This window comes from Phytophthora ramorum, assembly GCF_020800215.1.
Source record: "Phytophthora ramorum isolate Pr-102 chromosome Unknown Phyram_PR-102_s0016, whole genome shotgun sequence".
In the NCBI taxonomy this organism is placed as follows: Eukaryota; Oomycota; class Peronosporomycetes; order Peronosporales; family Peronosporaceae; genus Phytophthora; species Phytophthora ramorum.
The window spans coordinates 1,016,941-1,035,126 of NW_027150662.1; the positions used below are offsets into that span (position 1 = coordinate 1,016,941).

Genomic DNA, 18,186 nt, shown 5'->3' on the forward strand with positions numbered 1-18,186 from the left:
TGTGCTGTCCCCGGCGTGGTATTATTCGCCTCTTTGAGCGTCCACCGTCACACAAGCGAGCATCGAGGATTTGGACACTCAAAATTCGGTTCAACTATACTTCACGAAGGCATCTGAGGCATCGCAGCGCGTGTGCAATGCCTCGAATTGACTTTTGCACTGACGGATAGTCCTGAAATATTCACAGCCGTGTTGAGCTCCTGCCGTGCTTGAAAAGCACATGCAGCGGAGTTGACAAACCCTATCACTATCCGCGCTCACTTTACGTGGTAAGCGTTGCAAATGCTCGTAACCAAAGGCAAGCCCTTCCACTCCGCTCTCGGTCGTCAACCATGTCAAGTGTCGTCGGACCTCCAGTGACGATCAGCGTGGAGAGGTGGTATACATGTAGGTAAAAAATCACGCTCGAGTTGTTTGACGCCGTGCTGCGCTTCAATCAGGAGCGGATAGCAATCGTTGGAGGGCATTCGCCACTACATGTACGAGCGCCAAGCGGCCTCGCCTTTTGACTAGTCAGGCTGTCACCTCATCCGGCAGCAAAGGTGGGAAACCGCCCCAATGCGGTGCGTGTTCGTGCAAGCCGCGATCCCATCCTGATCGAGCCGTGTCCGCCCGCATCGTGCAGCGAAACTTTCCGCCTCAAGTGCGCTGTTGAAGTGCACTTGAGGATGGCTACGCGTGGGTCACAGCACGAGATCTGCGCAAAATAATACAGGCGCCAACATGCGCCACATAGCAGCACATAGCAGCACATAGCAGATCGTGGCACAATTTTCGCCGTGCACATACATTTGGCATCGCCGCAGCCTTCCTACAACGGGACGCAGGGGAGATTCATCCGACGCTCGAGCGGAAGAGCCGACGATCGGAACAACGGTCGAGTGCACATGGTTGGCTGGAAGCTGGAGATGAACGCCGGCAATGCCGGGGCGCCACCTGTACGCGCCATGTCGAACGAGCCCGGAATCCGCAGCGATGGCTGCTCTCATCTTCTGCGGCAACACCGGACCAGTCTCGCCTGGGCGTCAATAATTCACATCCAGCCTCGTGTTCCTGGGCGGCGCTGGACGAGCCACCGCTATTCGGCGATGCAGCGCGTGTGTGCCAGCCCGAGCTGCTTTGGTGCTTGGGTGTCGAGCCCGCGGTGTGTCGAGACCCAGTTTGAAAGCAAAGAGTAATTCGTGCAGGTTCATCGCTAAAACCATGCTTCATGGATTTATGCTGCTGGTAATGCCCGATCTTGGTTGACGCGCGGCTTCCATCCATTCCAACGTGGCACGAGTTAATCAAGCAAGCTGGTGGCCCTTTTAGCAGCATGGCGGAATTTTGCCTGGGCTAGGAGTCGTCGCGTCGACACCCCAGGAACAATCTCCGAGGAGCTCCAGTAGCTTCAGGAGCCAACTTGTCACGTCGTCGGGCACAGCGCAGAGGAGCAGGCTGGGCTGGCTGCGCGTGCCACAGCTCAACTCGGCTCAAAACGCAATTTGCGCTCCACGACGCACTACTCGTCCACCCCTCAGTCCACCCGCCACCGACGCGAAAACAATGCCCCCCAAGCCCGCCACGAAAGACGCCGACGACGCGCAGAAGCAGCGTCAGACGAACCTCGAGATCGACCTGCTCAAGAGCGCGTGGATCCAGAAGGACCGCGAGTCGCCCCCGAACACAGGCAAGAAGTAAGCAGCGCACGAGTCCACCGGCGTCCGGAGCCCAAGGTCGCAAGCAGCACAGCCGAGATGAATGGCGCCGCCTGTGCGGGAGCCCAAGCACCTGCGACGCTCGAGCGAGGCAGACGGGCGCGCTGATTCCTCAGCTGCGCCGCCGCCTCCTCCATTCATCGCCTCGGCGCAATCGTCCCAGCAACCACAACTCCCCACCACTATCTATTCAAGTAGAGAAGCGCGCAAAATGCTAGGCCGCGCGCAGTGTATTTACGTGTTAGACGACCGTGCTAAGTTATAAATCGATGTAGTCTGCTCTTGGTTACTCGATCAATCCGCCGTGTTTGAGTTCATTGCATGCAGTGAGTGTCTCTGCAGGAATCACAGAGCCAACCATTGCTGCGACCCGGTGACGGTCCATGCAGCGCGCTTTACTCGAATGGACACGGAACTCGCTGCTCGCGCCGGCAGAAGACGCGCGAGGTGATTGAATCGCTCACATTGAGTGGCTGGCAGTCGGCGGTCGCAGTCGCTTTCTCGCCGTCCATGACTCAAGGCTGCCATGAAAACAAGCGGAGCCCTCGGCTCTTCTGTATAGTCCACTCTGCCTGTCTGCTGGTTTACCACAAGTGTGTCGTCACTAGGTCGTCCGCCCTGCAGTGACGTGCCTCCGCGCTGTCAAAGCCTGCGCCGGCTTTTGCTTCGCTGCCATCACCTCCGGTCTGGACGTCCCGGCCAAAAGAAGGTCAGCGGGTCAACCACGCGACAGAGCTCTGGGCGCGTTGCAGCAGTCAAGCCCATTCCGGCGCGATGTTGCCGAGTCTGGCGTACCAGTCTCGAAGATCGCTTGGCCAGGAGATCTTACTGCAGTAGATCCGAAGATAATTTTCAGCGACCAGTATGGATCCACCCTCGGTGGATGCGTGTACGAAGGCGAAGGCATGCCACGCGCCCACCCAAGCAGCAGACGCAGGGGCTGTGGATGACGAGTGATCAACGTGACGGCCAACGTGGCGACTTGCAGGCGCCCTTCCACCCGCCGTGTCCGGAGCAGGGGCGCCAAAGATTCAAGCTTGAAGTGCGCGCCTCTGTTCCTCCGGAATGGAGCTCGACCATCTGCGGGGGTAGAACACGAAGGTGAAGTCGGGGAAGGTGGCGGTGATTGGCACGGCGCCCAGTTGTCAAGACGTCAACACAACCGAGAGGAGGATGTGGAGCCTCGACGTCCTGTTTCGGAGTGCAGCCGAGGCTGAGCAGCCTTCTTCAAACCCAGTTGCACGGTTGCCGTGATCGCGTTGTCGGGCGTCACTGAGCAGGGCCACCGCAACTCGACGGCGCGAGCCTCGCAGTCCTGGATGCTGGTCATCACATTATGCAGTTGTCCCTTTGCGCTTTATGCTTGAGCTGGGCTGCGTTGCGCTGCAACCGCCTATCCAAAGTCACTTGGTATTGAAGTTGATCTGAGCCAAAGCAGGGCGCGTTGAGCTCTATTCGACCGTAGAAGCCTGCCGTCCCGCCAATAATTGACGTGCTGCTCTCCAATATTTAGCGCAAATCTCAATTTGCTTGACACGCGGTCTGCTTCGTGCGCTTTCGTGGTACGACAGCACAGCTTCGTGTTTGCGCGCTTTAAGCGCTCGGCTGCAACTTTTCGTTTGCTTTTATGTCGGCGATGTCTGGAGACGAAGATTCGATGCGAGATGTGGGCGGCGTGCTTCTTGCTGTCACGAATAGGGTACAGTACCAGCGAAGCGTCGATGTGACTGTTGAAAAGGGGAACACGCGATTGGGGCAGGAGAGCGGCGGATTATTCCTGGCCAACAGCAGCACCTCAGCGCTCTTGTACAGCTCGGTGCAACTGCACAGCAGCGAGATAAAGCAGCCTCCTGGCGAAAATATTCTCATCCTGGCGTGCGTGAAAGTGAACGCGGTGGGGCTGCGGTCGTCTCAAATGCATCCAAGTTGCGAAAACGCCGTCGAAGCAATGTGCCCAAATTAAAGTGCAACCACGACCCAAAACAAGACTAGCGACCTCTATGATTCGATATTAAAGGCTGCAGGCAGAACTTCAACTACTCACTAGTCGTAAACTGCAACCTGCAGCGCCTGCTCGCCGATTCAAGACGCCAGCAGCGCTGGACACATGTAGTGAGCCCTGTTTGTTTGCCGAGACGCCTCGTTCGCGCCGTCGCATTGAGCGCGTCGGTCTTTGCTGCCTCGTCGCACGTAGCGTTGGTCGGTTGTTTCAACGTGGCGCCGCCGCCTCGTCTGGTTGGTCTCCGACCGCAGCGGCGACCACCCCAGTGCTGCACCAATACCGCCAAGCAGACACGTCGTTGTCGTTTTGAACAATCCGGTTACATTCGGAGACGCCCTGCGCTAATGAACTGCCAGCAGACAGTGCGGCGTCAAGGTGGGACGGAGAGAAAGCTGCCAGTCGTGCGAGTACGGCCGCGTGCATTCCTCGCTGGCGTGCTGAGCTCCATCGTAAATGGCACGTCGCGCACGCTCGGAGGCTTTGGCGGCATGACGAGAGTGTCGCGATCTAGCGTGCGAGTCTGCTTGAGAAAAACGCTCATGACATTGTCAAGGCAGGAAGGAAGCACCGCTATCCTCCGTGTGCTGCTGTTATAATCGCCCACGAATCTTGTGGTCGCTATTGTTGGCACTGCGAGGGGCGTTTCCTAGGCTGTGAACGCATAAGGAGACCAACTGCAAAGCAACGAGCGGTGTCAGCGAATAATACTTGAAGTGCCTGCCTGCCATGCATACCGACCTCAAGGACCCCCTCCACGCGCACCTTGACATTGCTCTCTAGACGCGACATCAGTCGATGAACCTCCGACTTTTCAGCGCCCCGCTCTACGAGGCTAAGGACCTTGCTGATCCTGCGCTCGACGGACTGCAGTCGCTGCGCATCCTGTATCACAGCCAATACAATCGGTCAAGTACGTGTAGGAGGCATGCAAATTCATGTCGGGGCGTACCTCTTTGCGTGTGTGCTCGTGAAACTCTTGCTCTCTCTCTACAAGTGCCTTCAGACTTTCCAGCTCATGCAGCGCTTGACGCATTTCGACGAGGTCGTCAAGTGCTTGCTGGAACAGCGCCGTTTGGCGCTTCCCTTTCATCTCCACAGCGCGTAATTGTCGCGTGAGCTCCTTCAGGGGTTCTGACAAGCATCGCCACAGTAACGAAGCGTCAGGCAAGATAACACAATGTAGCGTCACCAAAGGAATTAAAGACTACGCACCTTGTGTGTCTCCATCAAGCTTCTTGACGTAGTCAACCATACGCTGTTGAAAGGCCTCGAGCCTCTGTGCACTCTCGGCAGCGGCATCTGCCGCTTTGGCTTCAGACGACGAGACTGTGTACTCGACAGTGTCCACAAAGGTCTTTGCATGTTCCTGCTGCTTTTCCACGAGAAGTTGCGTCTGTCCAAGTTGTGCGCGCATCGACTGTTGAAGCTCCTGATGCCGTTCTACCTGTTCCGTCAAGGCTTGGCAGTCCCGTGCCTGGTGCCGGAGACGAAACTCAACACGCTCCAATGCCAGCTTCACATCAGTGAGCCGTTGCTCGGACTCCACCTGCAAAGCCTGCAATTGAGTGGCACCTTGCTGCTCCAGACCCGACGTTTTCTCAATCACCAGCTCTGCCAGCGTGCCCATGGCCGTCTTGTTGGCAGCAACCTGAGCGCTTGCAAATTCCAAGTCGCTCGCGAGTTGGCTCTCTAAGCACAATGAAAACAGCAACCCAGCACGATCAGATATCACGGTACTGCTCCATCCCCAGCAGGTCACTTACCAGCGGCCTGATGCCTCAGCGAGTCCTTCTTGAGCTGAGTCACTACAGCAGCGAGCTCCATGAACTCTGCTCGAGTGACCTGACGTGCATTAACGTCCGCCGACAAGGTTGAAAACGCTACAGAACTACTGCCGCCGGTCCTCCGCTTGGACGTCGATCCTTTCCGAACAAGAACCATGGCGCTATGCCGGATTTTCAGTGGGTCTTTTTTCCAGCGGTGTCGGAAACTCGTTGCAACTTCGTCTCCATATTCGTCGGGCGTTTCGCTAGTAATTTTGTCACGGCGTACGTTTTGCCGAGTCACTTGCTGTGAAAGCCCATCCAGGACGCTGCAGTCGAGCCACGTTTGTTGCGAATTTACTCGGCCGACTCGAGCAACGCTGCTACATCATGGGCTGCAGTCGACCAGGAGCTATCGGTGAGTTCCATTGGAGCCGTTTGTGTTGGACTGGACGCTAACGAGTGTTGATTTGAAGCCGTGTCGTGCGCTCTGATAGCTGGGCTGCTATCATTCTGTAGCGTACTGCTGCCGTACTGGTCGGAGATCACTGTCGTTGGTAGTGCTGGCAGTGGAAGCGCCGACGGAGAGATCACTTCCAATTTGGAGGTGGCGTTCGGCATTTGGGGCACATGCGTGATGATCCAGAACCGCACTGCCAGCGATACTCTGCGCAGCTTCTTTTTGCAATCTGCCACGTCGTTCTCTGCGAGTGGCAGGTATTCCGAAGCAGCAGAAGCAACGTTCACCTGTGCTTCTTTCTTCCAGGAGGGGGTGGTGGGCATACACTGCGAGGCTGCCCATGGGTTTTCCGACGGAAGGTGCTCGCGATCCGAGCGCAGTACAACCAGCAGTCTCTGTGCGGCAGACAAGCCTGTGGACATGCTCCTGCTGGCTTGGGAGGAAGACCAAGATCGTGGCACAGTTCACGCATCCGCTGCCGAGCGCGAAGAAGTTGCAGCCTGGATCAATCAGTTCCTCCCGGACATGTGCGGTGCTCCAGGACACGCGACGGTCGCACTCGCGGCCATTTCGACGGCATGTTCGGGCTTGGCGATTCTCCTACTGCTTTTCGGCGTCGTTTTCGACAACCTCGAGTCGCGGATCGTGCAGGGCGGTGCGATGACAGCCCTGGTAGCAGGCGGTTTGCAGGCTGCGCTGAGTGGAGTTTGGATGTTCGAGACGCACGTGCTGCACCATGAACGTAACCACTTCGGCACCTCGTTCTACCTCGGTATTGTCAGCATTGCTGGTCACGTGGTGACTTACGTGGTCGCGATGCGCCACTTGCAAATTGAGAAGGACGCGCTAGTTGAGCTGGGCCTCCTCGAGGAGGACGACGAGTCGATAGACGATATCTTCAAAACGAAAAAGCTCGCTGATGACTGGGACGACGGAAACAGCGGGACCAAGGTCTCTTCGCCTCGTAAAGAAGACAATCCCAGGCAGGTTGAACTGCTTGTGTAGCCTACATTGCGTGGGACAGTTAGAAACACTTGCTAGATTAAACCGACAAGCTCCGCGCAGAGATTTCACCTGCTTTTCGGTTCACACGCATCACTCCTTGTCTTGCAACATGTTGACGACAGTGTCAGCGATGGAAAGTGAGGCTGTAAGACCCGGCGACTCGATACCGCAAAGATGCACGAGTCCCGGGACGCCGTGCGTGTGCTTATCCTGGTGATTTCAACACGATCATCATATAATGTGAGACATCGAAAGCAACACCACCAATAAAGATGTCCCTGACAACAGGTAAACGCACCGCGATGTAAAAGTCCTCGAAGATTGTGCCGTTGACCGCGATCTTGGGACGAATGCCACAATAGTCGGCTTCCAGAAGCTCCGCACACGCGTCAGGCCAGTAGGCGCGGATTCTCTCCGCAAATTTCTCCGCCTTCGAGCCATCGGGCTGGTACTCAATGGTGTCAATCCACTCAACGTCCGGCCCAAAGCGAACGTTGCCAGCCAGGTCGACCGTTGCGTGCACTCCGAGACCGCCAACTTCAGGGATCGGGTATACCAAGTGGCTACACGTGCAACAGGACAGTAAATTGACTCATTAATTGTGCCTCCACGAGACAAACAAGCAACTCCGTACCTGAAGGGCCGGTTCTTCGGACTGAGTTTGAAGTATGTGCCCTTGGCGAACCGATCCGGAACAGTTGGCAAAGGCAGAGTCGAAGGGCGCTCGACTCCTGGAGCCGCCACCTTGTCCAGCAAATCCGGCGCAAACATGCCCGTGGCGTTGACAAAGTAGTCGCACTCCACCTCCTGCTCTTCTTCTCCTTTACTGTTACTCTGCGTAGCTCGGATCACGAACGTCTTGGACTTGGCATCATACCTGCCTCCTTGAATCGCGGTTGCTCGAGCCACCATCGCGCCGTGCGTCTCCGCGTCGCCCTGCAGCGCCAGCATGAGCCCGTGCGAGTCCACGATACCCGTCGAGGGCGAGAACACCGCCGCATGGCAGTCCACGAGTGGTTCGATCGCGCGTGCTTCGCTTTGTGTCAAAAGCTTCAGGTCGCCCACTCCGTTCTGCAGGCCACGCTTGAGGATCGACCCCAACTGCTCCGATTGGTGCTTATGCGCCACAATGAGCTTCCCACACTTGGAGAACGGCACGCCAAATTCCCGACAGAAATCGTAGAGCTTCTCTCTGCCCGTGACGCAGAGCGTGGCCTTCCAACTGTCGTTGGCGTAGTAGATACCCGCTGCAACGTCCGTCCATCACCAAAACCGTTATCAGATACCGTAGATTAGGGTAGAAGTTCAACATGTGTACACCACATCAATGTTTGGAGTGATGGTCGCTTCATACCGTGTACGACTTCACTGTTGCGCGCGCTGGTCTCCTGTCCCACGAGCGCGTTCTTCTCCAGCAGCAGCACCTCTAGCCCCCGACAGGCAGCAGCTCTGGCCACTGCGAGCCCCACGACGCCCGCGCCTGCGACCACGAGTGTCTTGGGAGTCATGCTAGATCCAGAATGATCCCGCACTCCTCTCATTGGTTAAAATGCAGGTAGCCTTCGGAGTGATGTACACCACTCCATATTGGTGGTCCACACACCATTAACCATGACAGCCATCCATGTGTGTCATTCTTGAACCGGCGTGCCAGCTATGAGCGACTCGGAAGACGAGGTGCTGGACTACGACGAGGCCGCGCCTGAGGTGGAGCTGGGCTTTGTATGTGACGAGCCTGTGGCGATAGACGCCAAGCCGCTGCATCTCGAACCGGACTGGACGAAATGGGACGGAGGACAGGTGGGTGGACGTCCGAGTTGGTTGTGTCCGTCCATTCCGTCCACCGAGCAGCTCGCGTGCACCGAGTGCAAGTGTCCACTGGCATTCTTATTGCAAATATACTGTCCACTGGATGACGAGGAGGACGCTTTCCACCGCAGCTTGTACGTCTTCGTGTGTCGTTCGGCGGGCTGCGGCCGCCAAGGGGAGGGAACGGCGTTCCGCCTGCAGCTGCCCAAGGACAATGCGTTCTACGCGGCTGAGAGCGGTGCGACGCAGCTGAAGCAAGTGGACATCAAGGTGGACCTTTGCGCACTCTGTGGACAACGCGCGACTTTCACGTGCAGCGCGTGCCACGTCGCGCAGTACTGCTGTAAGGCGCATCAGAAGGACCACTGGACGGCGGGAGGGCACAAGCAGACGTGTGCGCAATGGTGAGTGAGGAGGTGGACAATGTGGGTGGATGGACGATTCATGGTGTGGCTCGTGGTGGACAGTTTGGAGACGCACACGCTGGTGGAGTCGGAAGAGGCACGCGAGAAGTTGATCACGGAAGGCTCCAAGTGGGTCTTCCCCGAACAGGATCTGGAGATTGACCACGAGCCGGACAGCAGGGAGGCTGCAACAGAGTGCGTTGTGTATAGTGATTTCTGTTCTACTGAGGAATTGGACTGACGAGTGTCGCTGTTTGTTGCTTGCAGATTCGAAGCGAAGCTGATGGCTGAGTTTGAGAAGAGTGAGACGCTTTAGTTTGACGTGAGAGGTGGTTTTGCTCGTAGCTAACGTTGTGTATTGCCGTCAGATAAACAGGTTGGAGGTGAGAAGGGCGAAGAAGGTGAGGACGACATGGACCTGGATGTTACTCAGCGTGAGCTGAATGAGGCGCTCGGACACACGACGGATCAGGACCCGCAGTATGTGCGCTTCCTCACGCGCGTGACATTAGCGAAGGACCAAGTGCTGCGCTACTCGCGCTGGGAGGATGAGGCCGTGCTCTGGGTGCACTCGGAGGGCATGCTCTCGGGCGCCGTGCCCCCGTGCGAGCGGTGCGGTGGGGAGCGCAGGTTCGAGTTCCAGGTGCTGCCCCAGCTGCTCAACTACCTGGGTGTGGACCAGCAGAGCTCTCTAGGAGACATCTCTGCTCGCAGTTGCGAGTGGGGAACGCTGGCCGTCTATACGTGCGCAAAGAGCTGCCCACTTGAGACCCAGTGCACCCAGGAATTCGTGCACTACCAACCTGCTTACGCTGGCACCACCTAACAGGCAGCCAAGCACACAGGATAGAGGAACAAGTCGGCGTTGTTAATCAACAAAGAGCCCCATATTTTTAGTCACGCCGTCTCGCTGTCTGATGCCGAGGTCACTTGGCTTGGGTCAGGTTGAAGTGGACTATTGATAGGCTCCAGCCATCATGTCTGAGCCACAAGCTTCTCGGCATCGTGTGTCCATGTCGTCTTCAATCCACGTCGTCAAGCGATCAAGATTTGCCAACAGTATTCGCCAATTTGCCAGAGAGAGAGAACTGTAACAAGTTCCGTCACAGCTCATTGCACCGGAAGCCACGCGGATCGAGACATGTCGTCGCTGCGGATTCGCACCAAGAACAAACTGCTGACGGTGTTAGGCGCTGCCAAGCCCAGCACGAATGTGGCCTACGACTTGGCCTACTCGGACTTCGAGTCGGCTCTGCAACGCCTGACGACGCTCGACTCGGCACTGAAAAGCTATGCCGGCTCGCTCAAGACTTTCCACGGCTCGGCTAGCTCGGTCGTTGGCGCAATTGACAGTTTGTCCTTTGGAGGTACCGGCACCGCAAGTTTCCAGCAGAAGGCTGCGGGGTCCTCGGAGATGCAGCAATTCGCCGGCGAGGCTCGAGTGGCTTGTGCTGATGTGGACATGATGGTGCTCCAGGAAACTTACGATCGGCTCGAGAAGGACGTGCTGCTACCTGTCCGAGGCTGGCTTCAACATGCTCGTGGGATTCAGAACGAAGCCACTGCTTTTCTAGAGCAGAAATCCCTCTACGATCACTACTCGCGCAAGGTGGTGTCACTGCGTGAATCACACGAGAAGCGTGCCAGCTCGGGTAGGAACGAGAAGTCCAAGGAGACGGAGCGGATGTTCCGCAACGAGCAGAAGCTGGCTACAGCGACGCAGGAGTACACCCGGCTGTCAGACACAGTGATCCGTGATCTTCGCGCTTTCGTCACGTCTCGAGATGCTGCGTTGGCTCCACTGCTTCGTCGTGTGCTGCGTGGCCGCGTCTTGTACGCGGAGCGAATGCAGGAAGCTACCGGTCGCATTCGCGCGCTGGTCGAAGATGGCGCCGAGGAATGTGAAGACGGCGGAGTCCTCGGTCAGTTCACTTCGGTTGCTCAAGGCGGTGGTCCGGTCGGGTCAGCTGCAATCATGGCTGCAGCTTCCGCTTCTCTTCCATCTCCTTGCACAGTGCGTAAATCCTCATTCGAGGAGTTCGTGGGCGAGTCGCCACCGAACCACCACGGTACTCACCACGGCACGCACAAAGCTGCTGGTTTGGATGATGGATGGGCGTCATTTGCATCGCCTCCACCGGAGCACGAGATGCAGATGCCGTCGCCCACACACGGCGGCTATGGCTTTTCGGAGCCGCACTACACGCCGCCACACTCGGTGCCGCAGTTTATGACTGTGAACACGCCTACGAACGCTGCTGCAAACCGATCCTGGGGTGACGATTTCCCGGCGCCAGTGTTTTCGACGATGCCGGCCAGCATGTCTCCTTCGGGCATGACGCTGGCACCAAGCCCACCGCCGTCTCCTTCTGCATCGACGAATCCCTGGGATGTCTTTCCTTCAGCGTCCGCACCTTCAGCCGATTCATTCCCGAGCGGAGAATGGGGTGCTTCAGTCTCAGGTCAGGTTTCATGGCAGCAGCAGCAGCAGCAGCAAATGCCTGTGGCTGAGTTCCGCGACATGCACTTGAGTGCTCTTGGAGGCGAGGTTGGCTCCTTTCGCTAGGATAGCTCCAGCGGTTTCCGACCGAGTTCCTGAATATCAAGAGGCAAGCACATAGCACAAGGGAAACGATTCAAAGTATCCTCTAACCAATTCAATGTATCACCTTGGCAACTTCTAGAGCTCGTTAGTATCGTCGATCACCTGCCCAACTTGCTGAAGTCGATGGGCGCGCTCTGGACGCCAGCGGATGTTCTCCTGGAGATATCTGTCTCCTTGCATCTCGCGAAGCCTCGAAACAGCGCGCTTGAAGGCCACCTTCAGGTCCTTCAACGCAACCAGGTTGCCCACTTCTAAACCGGCCATCATCGCTGGACCGTAGGCGCCAACAGGGGCGTCCCAAGAGCTGGTAGTAGGCACACCCACAGCAGCGTTCTCCTTATTGACGCGCTGCTTCTCCTCTTCAATAGCAGAAGGGCTGTTGGCACCTTCAGACGCTGCACGAACACTTTCGTCGTCAAATAGGAAAATGCCACGAGGCTCTGCAGCTTCGGACGATACCACAAGTCGCGTGCGGTGCTCATACAGCTCGTCCACGAGCAAGATAAATCTTCGCGCTTGGTCGTGCTCTGCCATACTCAGGGTTGGCACGCCATCCAGCACCAGTGTGTGGAAGCACTCAGCCATAGCCTTGTAGTCCGCCGCCCCCTTCTCAGTGTCACACAACAAGCTGAAAGACGCACGACACACTCCACTCGTCGCGCGTCCACGGACCTCTAGCGTACGCCCCATCATCACCGGCACGCGTAGCTGTTCATCTTGAGCAGCACCAGTGCTCTCGCCATCTTCGTCTCCAAGCAACAACAGATCCCGATACACAGCGTCCATCTTTTGCTCTGTGACAGCCGTCAGAGGAGTCAGGAATGTCTCCTCGCCACCCACGGGCTCGCAGAGATAGCGGTAGTCCACGTCCGAGTTCATGGGCACTACTCGCGTATGCCGCGCGAGCTGATCCAGGAACGGCAAGAAGTAATCGCGATTCGTGCCATCCATGTACAGATTCTATCAACAAACACTGTCAGCTCCCAACACCCAAAAGCTCTGACTCCATTCCCACTTCCGTACCTGAGGCGGAGTATTCGACGTTGCAACCATCACCACACCACGCGCGAAGAAGACACCGAACAACTTCCGCATGATGAGTGCGTCGGCCACGTCAGTCACTTGGAACTCATCGAAGCACAGCAAGTGGCTCTCGTCTGCAATCGCGTGAGCCACTTGCACCACCACATCTCGACTTTCATCCAAGACGATGTGCCTCTGTCTGCCGTAAAGTTCCAGCTGCTTCTTCTTCTCCTGGGCCAGACGAGTCTGCACGTCCAGCATGAACTCGTTGAAATGCACGCGGCGCTTGCGTGGCACTTGGGCGCCTCGGAAGAACAGATCCAGCAGCATTGACTTGCCCGTTCCAACGCCTCCGTGGACGTACAACCCCCGAGGTACCATCACCGTCTGCTCTTCCGCTTTACTTTCCCCATTCTCCTCTGTCGTTTTCTTCTGTGTCGAGGGCTGGAAAACGGGCAACGCGTAGTCGCTCAGTCGAGAATGAAGTTTATCCAGGAATCGACGGGCGACGGCAGACTGTTTGGCGTCGTAAACCAACTCCCCGCTGCTCACCAGCGACTCGTAGGCTACCGACGGATTCACAGAGCCGTCAGTGACAGAACCGAACGGCCGGATCGATGAACGGATGCCTAGAAGATGAGGACGGAGACGGTAAAGAGGACGCATCGGAGGTCAGGAATGCAAATCGCGATTTCAGCATTTTTGTCACAAATGCAAAAAACAAACTATGATACAGAATGGAACTTTGCTCTATCAGACAAAATTGGTGCTGTAGTTGTCCTTGATGACTAGCTCGCTCATGGGCCCGGATGGGTCTTTAACGGTACTTCTCATCTTCATCGCCTGCTGCTTTAGTAGCTGCTCCGCATCGCGTTTGCCCACTGCGATCGAGTGGGCGAGCGTACAGGCAGTGCAGAAGACTGTCACGCCAGCGATTACCACGGACACGTACATCGGAGGGCCATAGACGTCCGAGGTGTCGTCGGAATCAGAGGAAGAGGAGTCTGAAGCCGCTTCGGTGCATCGAGGACCTGTCCACGAGTCCGACACGCACTCGCACCGACCATCGGTGCAGGACCCCGTGACGGTACCAGTCGTGGAGATGGTGCAGTCCGAGTCCGAGTCACAGAAAGCCATGCCGGAGACGGCCGTGTCCGGGTTGTCGTCGTCAATGTAGTCATCAGTGTTGTCCTCTATCCACTGCTTGGTCGGGTGCGTGTCCGGGTTACACCCGATTGCCATGTCCGTGTCGTCCGAAGTGTCTTGGTACAGTCGGACGTAGTCAATCTTGAGGTACATCGGGAACGAGTCGCAGATGGCGTTGCTTTCCGAGCTGGAGCCATCGCCGCGACAGCTTCCTTCGCCAGCATTCGGCGGTGACGAACCCCACGAGCTCGACAGCGCCACGTTGAAGATAACGTACATGGGCTCCTCGATCATGATCTTCTTCGGGTTCATTTGCGCCGTGTCCTGCGGGGGAGTCGTGAGCACGTCGGCGGTAACCTCGAAGATCGGCTGGCCCTCCACTTCCCAGCGGATATAGCCCTCGTCGCCCATGACCCACTCGACGGAGTACGTGACCCAATCCAAGTAGGCGGCCATGTGAATCTCCCAGTTAGACGAGATGGCGTCCATTTGGTAGGCGAACTCGGAGTCGGTACTCGTGGAGCCACTGGACGCTGTACAATCCGAGTCCGTGTTGCCCGCACTGCACAAGTAGGCGCCGGCGTACTGGTTCATCTTCGGGAAGCACGTGCCGTTGGCGTTGATGCCCCAGTGCACACCCGTATCCATGTACCCGAGGTCTGCATTGGGGTCGTACGAACCAGGACAGATATCCATCGTACACGCGTTGTCCGTGATGCCCTCCTCTACCGATGCGTTGACTGTGGCGAAGGTTTGGATGTCGTCCTCTTCGACATCGCACAAGTTGTTGGCGCCGTAGCGCAGCCCCTGGTACCAGGACTTGTGTCCTCGCAGGTTGTAGTAGTACGCCGTGGGGACGTCTGCCTGGTTGGCTCCGTCGCTTGTGCAGTCGTAGCTGTAGTAGCAGTACTCGGACGAGTTGTCCGTGATGCAGCGAAAGTCGTCGGGCATACCTGGGCCGACCTGTAACGACGTCGAAATGGCAGTGCCACCGCCTTCCAGGATATCGATCTCCGGAGCGCCACGGCCCTGGTTGGCGTTCAAGCCTGACCCCGGCGTGTCGTTGCACGCACTGATGCGCTGGTTCTGCGACGAGAAAATGGTCTCGTTGCACTCGTTGTACGTGAACGGCCACATCCGACTGGTGGACGCACTGAAGATGGCTCGACCCAGGTTGCCCATGAGCCAAATGCCAGGCCACGTCGGGTAGTAGTCGATATTGGCCGCACGCACAGAGGTCGAGCCTGTTGACACGTCTGGGTTGCCAGACTCGTTCGTCACCGCTCCCGGGAGCTGAGCGCGAACCTCGATCATGCCTCCCTGGAAGCAGAACTTGTTCCACGACTGCACCATGCCCGATCGGTAGTAGAAGTACACGGTCTCATAGCCTGCGGGGGAGATGTAGTCGCTCCAGACCGTCTCGGCGATCGTCTCGTCCGTCGTGTTGATGTAGAAGTAGCAGTTGTCATCGTCGTCGCATTCCGTGCCGGTCATGTTGACCGAGTAGACCTCCAGGGCCGAGTTCACACCGTCGGCCTTCTCCAGCGCTGTCCAGAGATGGTCGTCGCCCGCCTCGAAGGTTCGTCCTTCGGTATTGAACTCGTCGCTCATGGTCAATGTCCACGTCTTGCCTCGAGATGTCGTGTATGTCTGGGCGCTGTCAGGTGTGCTTGGGTCGACCCACGGCAGGATGCCAGACTTGGTCGAGTACGACGAGTTGGAGCCTAACACCACTGTCGACGAAAGTACTACCACCACAGCAAAGCATGTCGCTACGGCTTTCACACTCGCCATCCAAGGGCACATGCTGATCTGGCGCCCGTCAATGGAGTCGTATTCGATGCCCAAGGGCCGAATTGAAATGTGAAGAGAGGTTGCTCCACAATGACACACGCGAGGCTCTCCTCGTCGCTGCATTTCCCTTCTTTTGGGCTCCTTCGTCCAGAGCGGCTCCCGTTGCATCCTGCCCGACGTTGGTGCTGCACGCATCCATCGCTGGCAACATGCCACCAAAAGACAGCCACCCACACGAAAAGACAGCCACCTACACGAAAAGAGAGCCACCTACACGAAAAGAGGTTGATAACACCCGCAGCCACAGGGGCGGCCTTCGCATCTACGCAGCAGACTGAAAGCTCAGCGTTGGCAATCAACTCTTGTCAACCCCATCTCACCATCGCCACGTTGAAATCGTCATTTCGGTGGTCGCACCATATGTCCCGTGTCCACCATACAGTATCATTCCGTTTAATTCCGTTCCACGTATAAAACACATATTGCGTGTACAGCACACCATCCTATTCTGTACCCTTCTCCCATTCCCAGGAAACCCGACCGAGACCATGGCGCCTTCTTTGGGCGGCGCGTCGTCGCCTCCCGCGTCCCCAAGCAATGAGTGCATCGATCTGGAGTGCGGTCTGGCCTCCCCACACGCCACAGACCGCCGCCAGCTGGAGCGCGACCTCGTGTTGGCCTTCGACTCGCGGGAGTTGAGACGCCACGAGGCCTGGTTTCTGGTGGAGACCAAGTGGCTGGACGCGTGGATGACCTACATTCTGGCGGATGCTGATGATGCAAACGCAGCAAAGCGACCGGGTGCGCTGACGAACGATTCGCTGTTCGACCGCGAGGAATTCCGCATTAGGGACAAATTGGAAGCTACGAGGGACTACCGAGGCGTGAACCCCTATGTGTACGCCCTCTATGCGCAATTGTACGGGACGGATGACGCCAAGCCAATTGTGCGCTGGACACTCGACATCTACGCGATGCCCGTCATGGTGGACGATATTAGGGACATGCTGCACGCGCCGCAGCTGAAGGCGCGCGCGCTGGTGGCCGAGATGAACGAGGAACTCGAGAGACAAGACAAGGGACTCGAGGGACTCCGAGCGCAGCAGGACGACAAGGAGAGTTGGACGTACCGGTGTCTGTGCCGCTGCGAGTTCCTCGTGCCGTGTCTGTCTCGCCTGCTGGGCGGGGGCCCGACGTACAAGAAGGAGACGCAGACGACGTGGAGCGAGCTCTTGTGCTGCTGCAGGAGGAAGGAAAAGAAGAGGAGACACAAAAAGAAGAAGAGCAGGGAGGAAGAAGAGACGGAAAGTGACGAGAGCAGTGATGAAGAGACTCATGGGTTGCTCGGTTGAGAATGGAGGTGAAGACGGGAGTCTCAGTTTGGTGCACTGTGGCTACCTGCGATGGTTTTTATGAGTGCAGGTTGAGGTTGGGTGGGGTATGACGAATAGATGCTCCGGTTTGATTTTTAACTGTTGCTGACGTTGTGTTTGTGCTTGAAGGAGCTGGGGTTCTGTTTTTTTAGTTTTGTGGGTTCTGCTCTTGCTTTGGTTTTGGTATCTGCGCGTTTCCAGTCGAGGACTCTCCAGTTCCCCATTGCAGAGGCTGCTTCCGGGATGGCCTCCAGGGCAGAACCCACAGGATTCCTACAGATTGAGCGAAGAAGAAGAGGTGACCATTTGGATGATTATACACGACAAGGTATCGCTCACCTGCAAACGGTTTTGGCCACGAAGGTTGTCGATGAGGTGTGATGTCGCTGTGCGGTGCTTTCAGAGTCAAGCTGCTTATACTCCCGCCAGGCAGATACGCAGTAAATGCTTCGTCATCATCCAGCATTCGATTGTCGAAGCATAATTGCAGTTCGCCGTCAACTTCTTTTCGATATGGGGAAAGGAATGTAAACTGTTCCTGGACAAGATGCTGCACAATATAGCAAACCCGGTCAGGTGATTCGCGATACACCACAAGACCGGATTCAGTTACGTACGCGCAGGTCACTGATGGAAATGGAAGCAGCTACTCGCAAAGAGAAGTACGGGCTGAACGTTCAGAAAGCGACGTCAAAACCATTGCCGCCACGTGCGAGAGAAGACACCACCAACTTACACTGAGCTCTCACTCCCGTGGCGGAATGAGCGTGCGTCGCGCACCCAGACATGAACGACGGTATCCAGAGACTGGAGTTTTGTGGCAGTTCTCACTACACAGTGACAATCACCCTCCGGCAGTACGCGCTCGTAGGCTACAGTACCAAACTCTCTCTTTGGGGCGACGGGATCTTCTGGGTTGGCCTGTGCATTTGAAGCTAGTGTGGCTGCCGCCACGGCGGCGAGGATAGCTGTCGATGCCGTTAATTTATCTCGACTAGGCTGGTCCTCCGCCATATTCGTTCACGCCCTTCCGCGAGGATACTGCAACTGAAGCGCCGCACTATATCTGTCGAACACGGGCGCATTAACCGACTTCATGCAGTTC

At 56.9% G+C, this 18,186-nt stretch overlaps 8 protein-coding genes across 8 annotated transcripts; 4 read left to right on the forward strand and 4 right to left on the reverse strand.

The window, feature by feature from the left end:
* Positions 1-4,289: 4,289 nt before the first annotated feature.
* On the reverse strand, positions 4,290-5,640 carry KRP23_13017 (uncharacterized protein; the record flags this gene model as incomplete). Its single annotated transcript, XM_067883677.1, has 5 exons — positions 4,290-4,373; positions 4,438-4,581; positions 4,649-4,830; positions 4,912-5,388; positions 5,463-5,640. 5 exons carry the CDS (start codon positions 5,638-5,640, stop codon positions 4,290-4,292), a joined length of 1,065 nt encoding a protein of 354 aa, XP_067739101.1.
* A 212-nt stretch (positions 5,641-5,852) lies between these two features.
* KRP23_13018 (uncharacterized protein) lies at positions 5,853-6,927 on the forward strand (the record flags this gene model as incomplete). Its single annotated transcript, XM_067883678.1, has 2 exons — positions 5,853-5,880; positions 5,960-6,927. 2 exons carry the CDS (start codon positions 5,853-5,855, stop codon positions 6,925-6,927), a joined length of 996 nt encoding a protein of 331 aa, XP_067739102.1.
* A 90-nt stretch (positions 6,928-7,017) lies between these two features.
* On the reverse strand, positions 7,018-8,435 carry KRP23_13019 (L-2-hydroxyglutarate dehydrogenase, mitochondrial; the record flags this gene model as incomplete). Its single annotated transcript, XM_067883679.1, has 4 exons — positions 7,018-7,137; positions 7,226-7,490; positions 7,562-8,174; positions 8,282-8,435. The coding sequence occupies 4 exons, from the start codon at positions 8,433-8,435 to the stop codon at positions 7,018-7,020; spliced, it is 1,152 nt and encodes a 383-aa protein (XP_067739103.1).
* A 148-nt stretch (positions 8,436-8,583) lies between these two features.
* Positions 8,584-9,966, forward strand: KRP23_13020 (Programmed cell death protein 2; the record flags this gene model as incomplete). Its single annotated transcript, XM_067883680.1, has 4 exons — positions 8,584-9,140; positions 9,204-9,335; positions 9,408-9,442; positions 9,509-9,966. The coding sequence occupies 4 exons, from the start codon at positions 8,584-8,586 to the stop codon at positions 9,964-9,966; spliced, it is 1,182 nt and encodes a 393-aa protein (XP_067739104.1).
* A 315-nt stretch (positions 9,967-10,281) lies between these two features.
* On the forward strand, positions 10,282-11,706 carry KRP23_13021 (uncharacterized protein; the record flags this gene model as incomplete). The annotated part of the gene is made up of 1 exon (XM_067883681.1): positions 10,282-11,706. The coding sequence occupies one exon, from the start codon at positions 10,282-10,284 to the stop codon at positions 11,704-11,706; it is 1,425 nt and encodes a 474-aa protein (XP_067739105.1).
* A 114-nt stretch (positions 11,707-11,820) lies between these two features.
* On the reverse strand, positions 11,821-13,434 carry KRP23_13022 (AFG1-like ATPase; the record flags this gene model as incomplete). The annotated part of the gene is made up of 2 exons (XM_067883682.1): positions 11,821-12,705; positions 12,769-13,434. 2 exons carry the CDS (start codon positions 13,432-13,434, stop codon positions 11,821-11,823), a joined length of 1,551 nt encoding a protein of 516 aa, XP_067739106.1.
* Positions 13,435-16,256: 2,822 nt separating this feature from the next.
* Positions 16,257-17,060, forward strand: KRP23_13023 (uncharacterized protein; the record flags this gene model as incomplete). The annotated part of the gene is made up of 1 exon (XM_067883683.1): positions 16,257-17,060. The coding sequence occupies one exon, from the start codon at positions 16,257-16,259 to the stop codon at positions 17,058-17,060; it is 804 nt and encodes a 267-aa protein (XP_067739107.1).
* Positions 17,061-17,229: 169 nt separating this feature from the next.
* KRP23_13024 (uncharacterized protein) lies at positions 17,230-18,095 on the reverse strand (the record flags this gene model as incomplete). Its single annotated transcript, XM_067883684.1, has 4 exons — positions 17,230-17,354; positions 17,421-17,631; positions 17,699-17,750; positions 17,818-18,095. 4 exons carry the CDS (start codon positions 18,093-18,095, stop codon positions 17,230-17,232), a joined length of 666 nt encoding a protein of 221 aa, XP_067739108.1.
* Between the last annotated feature and the right edge of the window lie 91 nt (positions 18,096-18,186).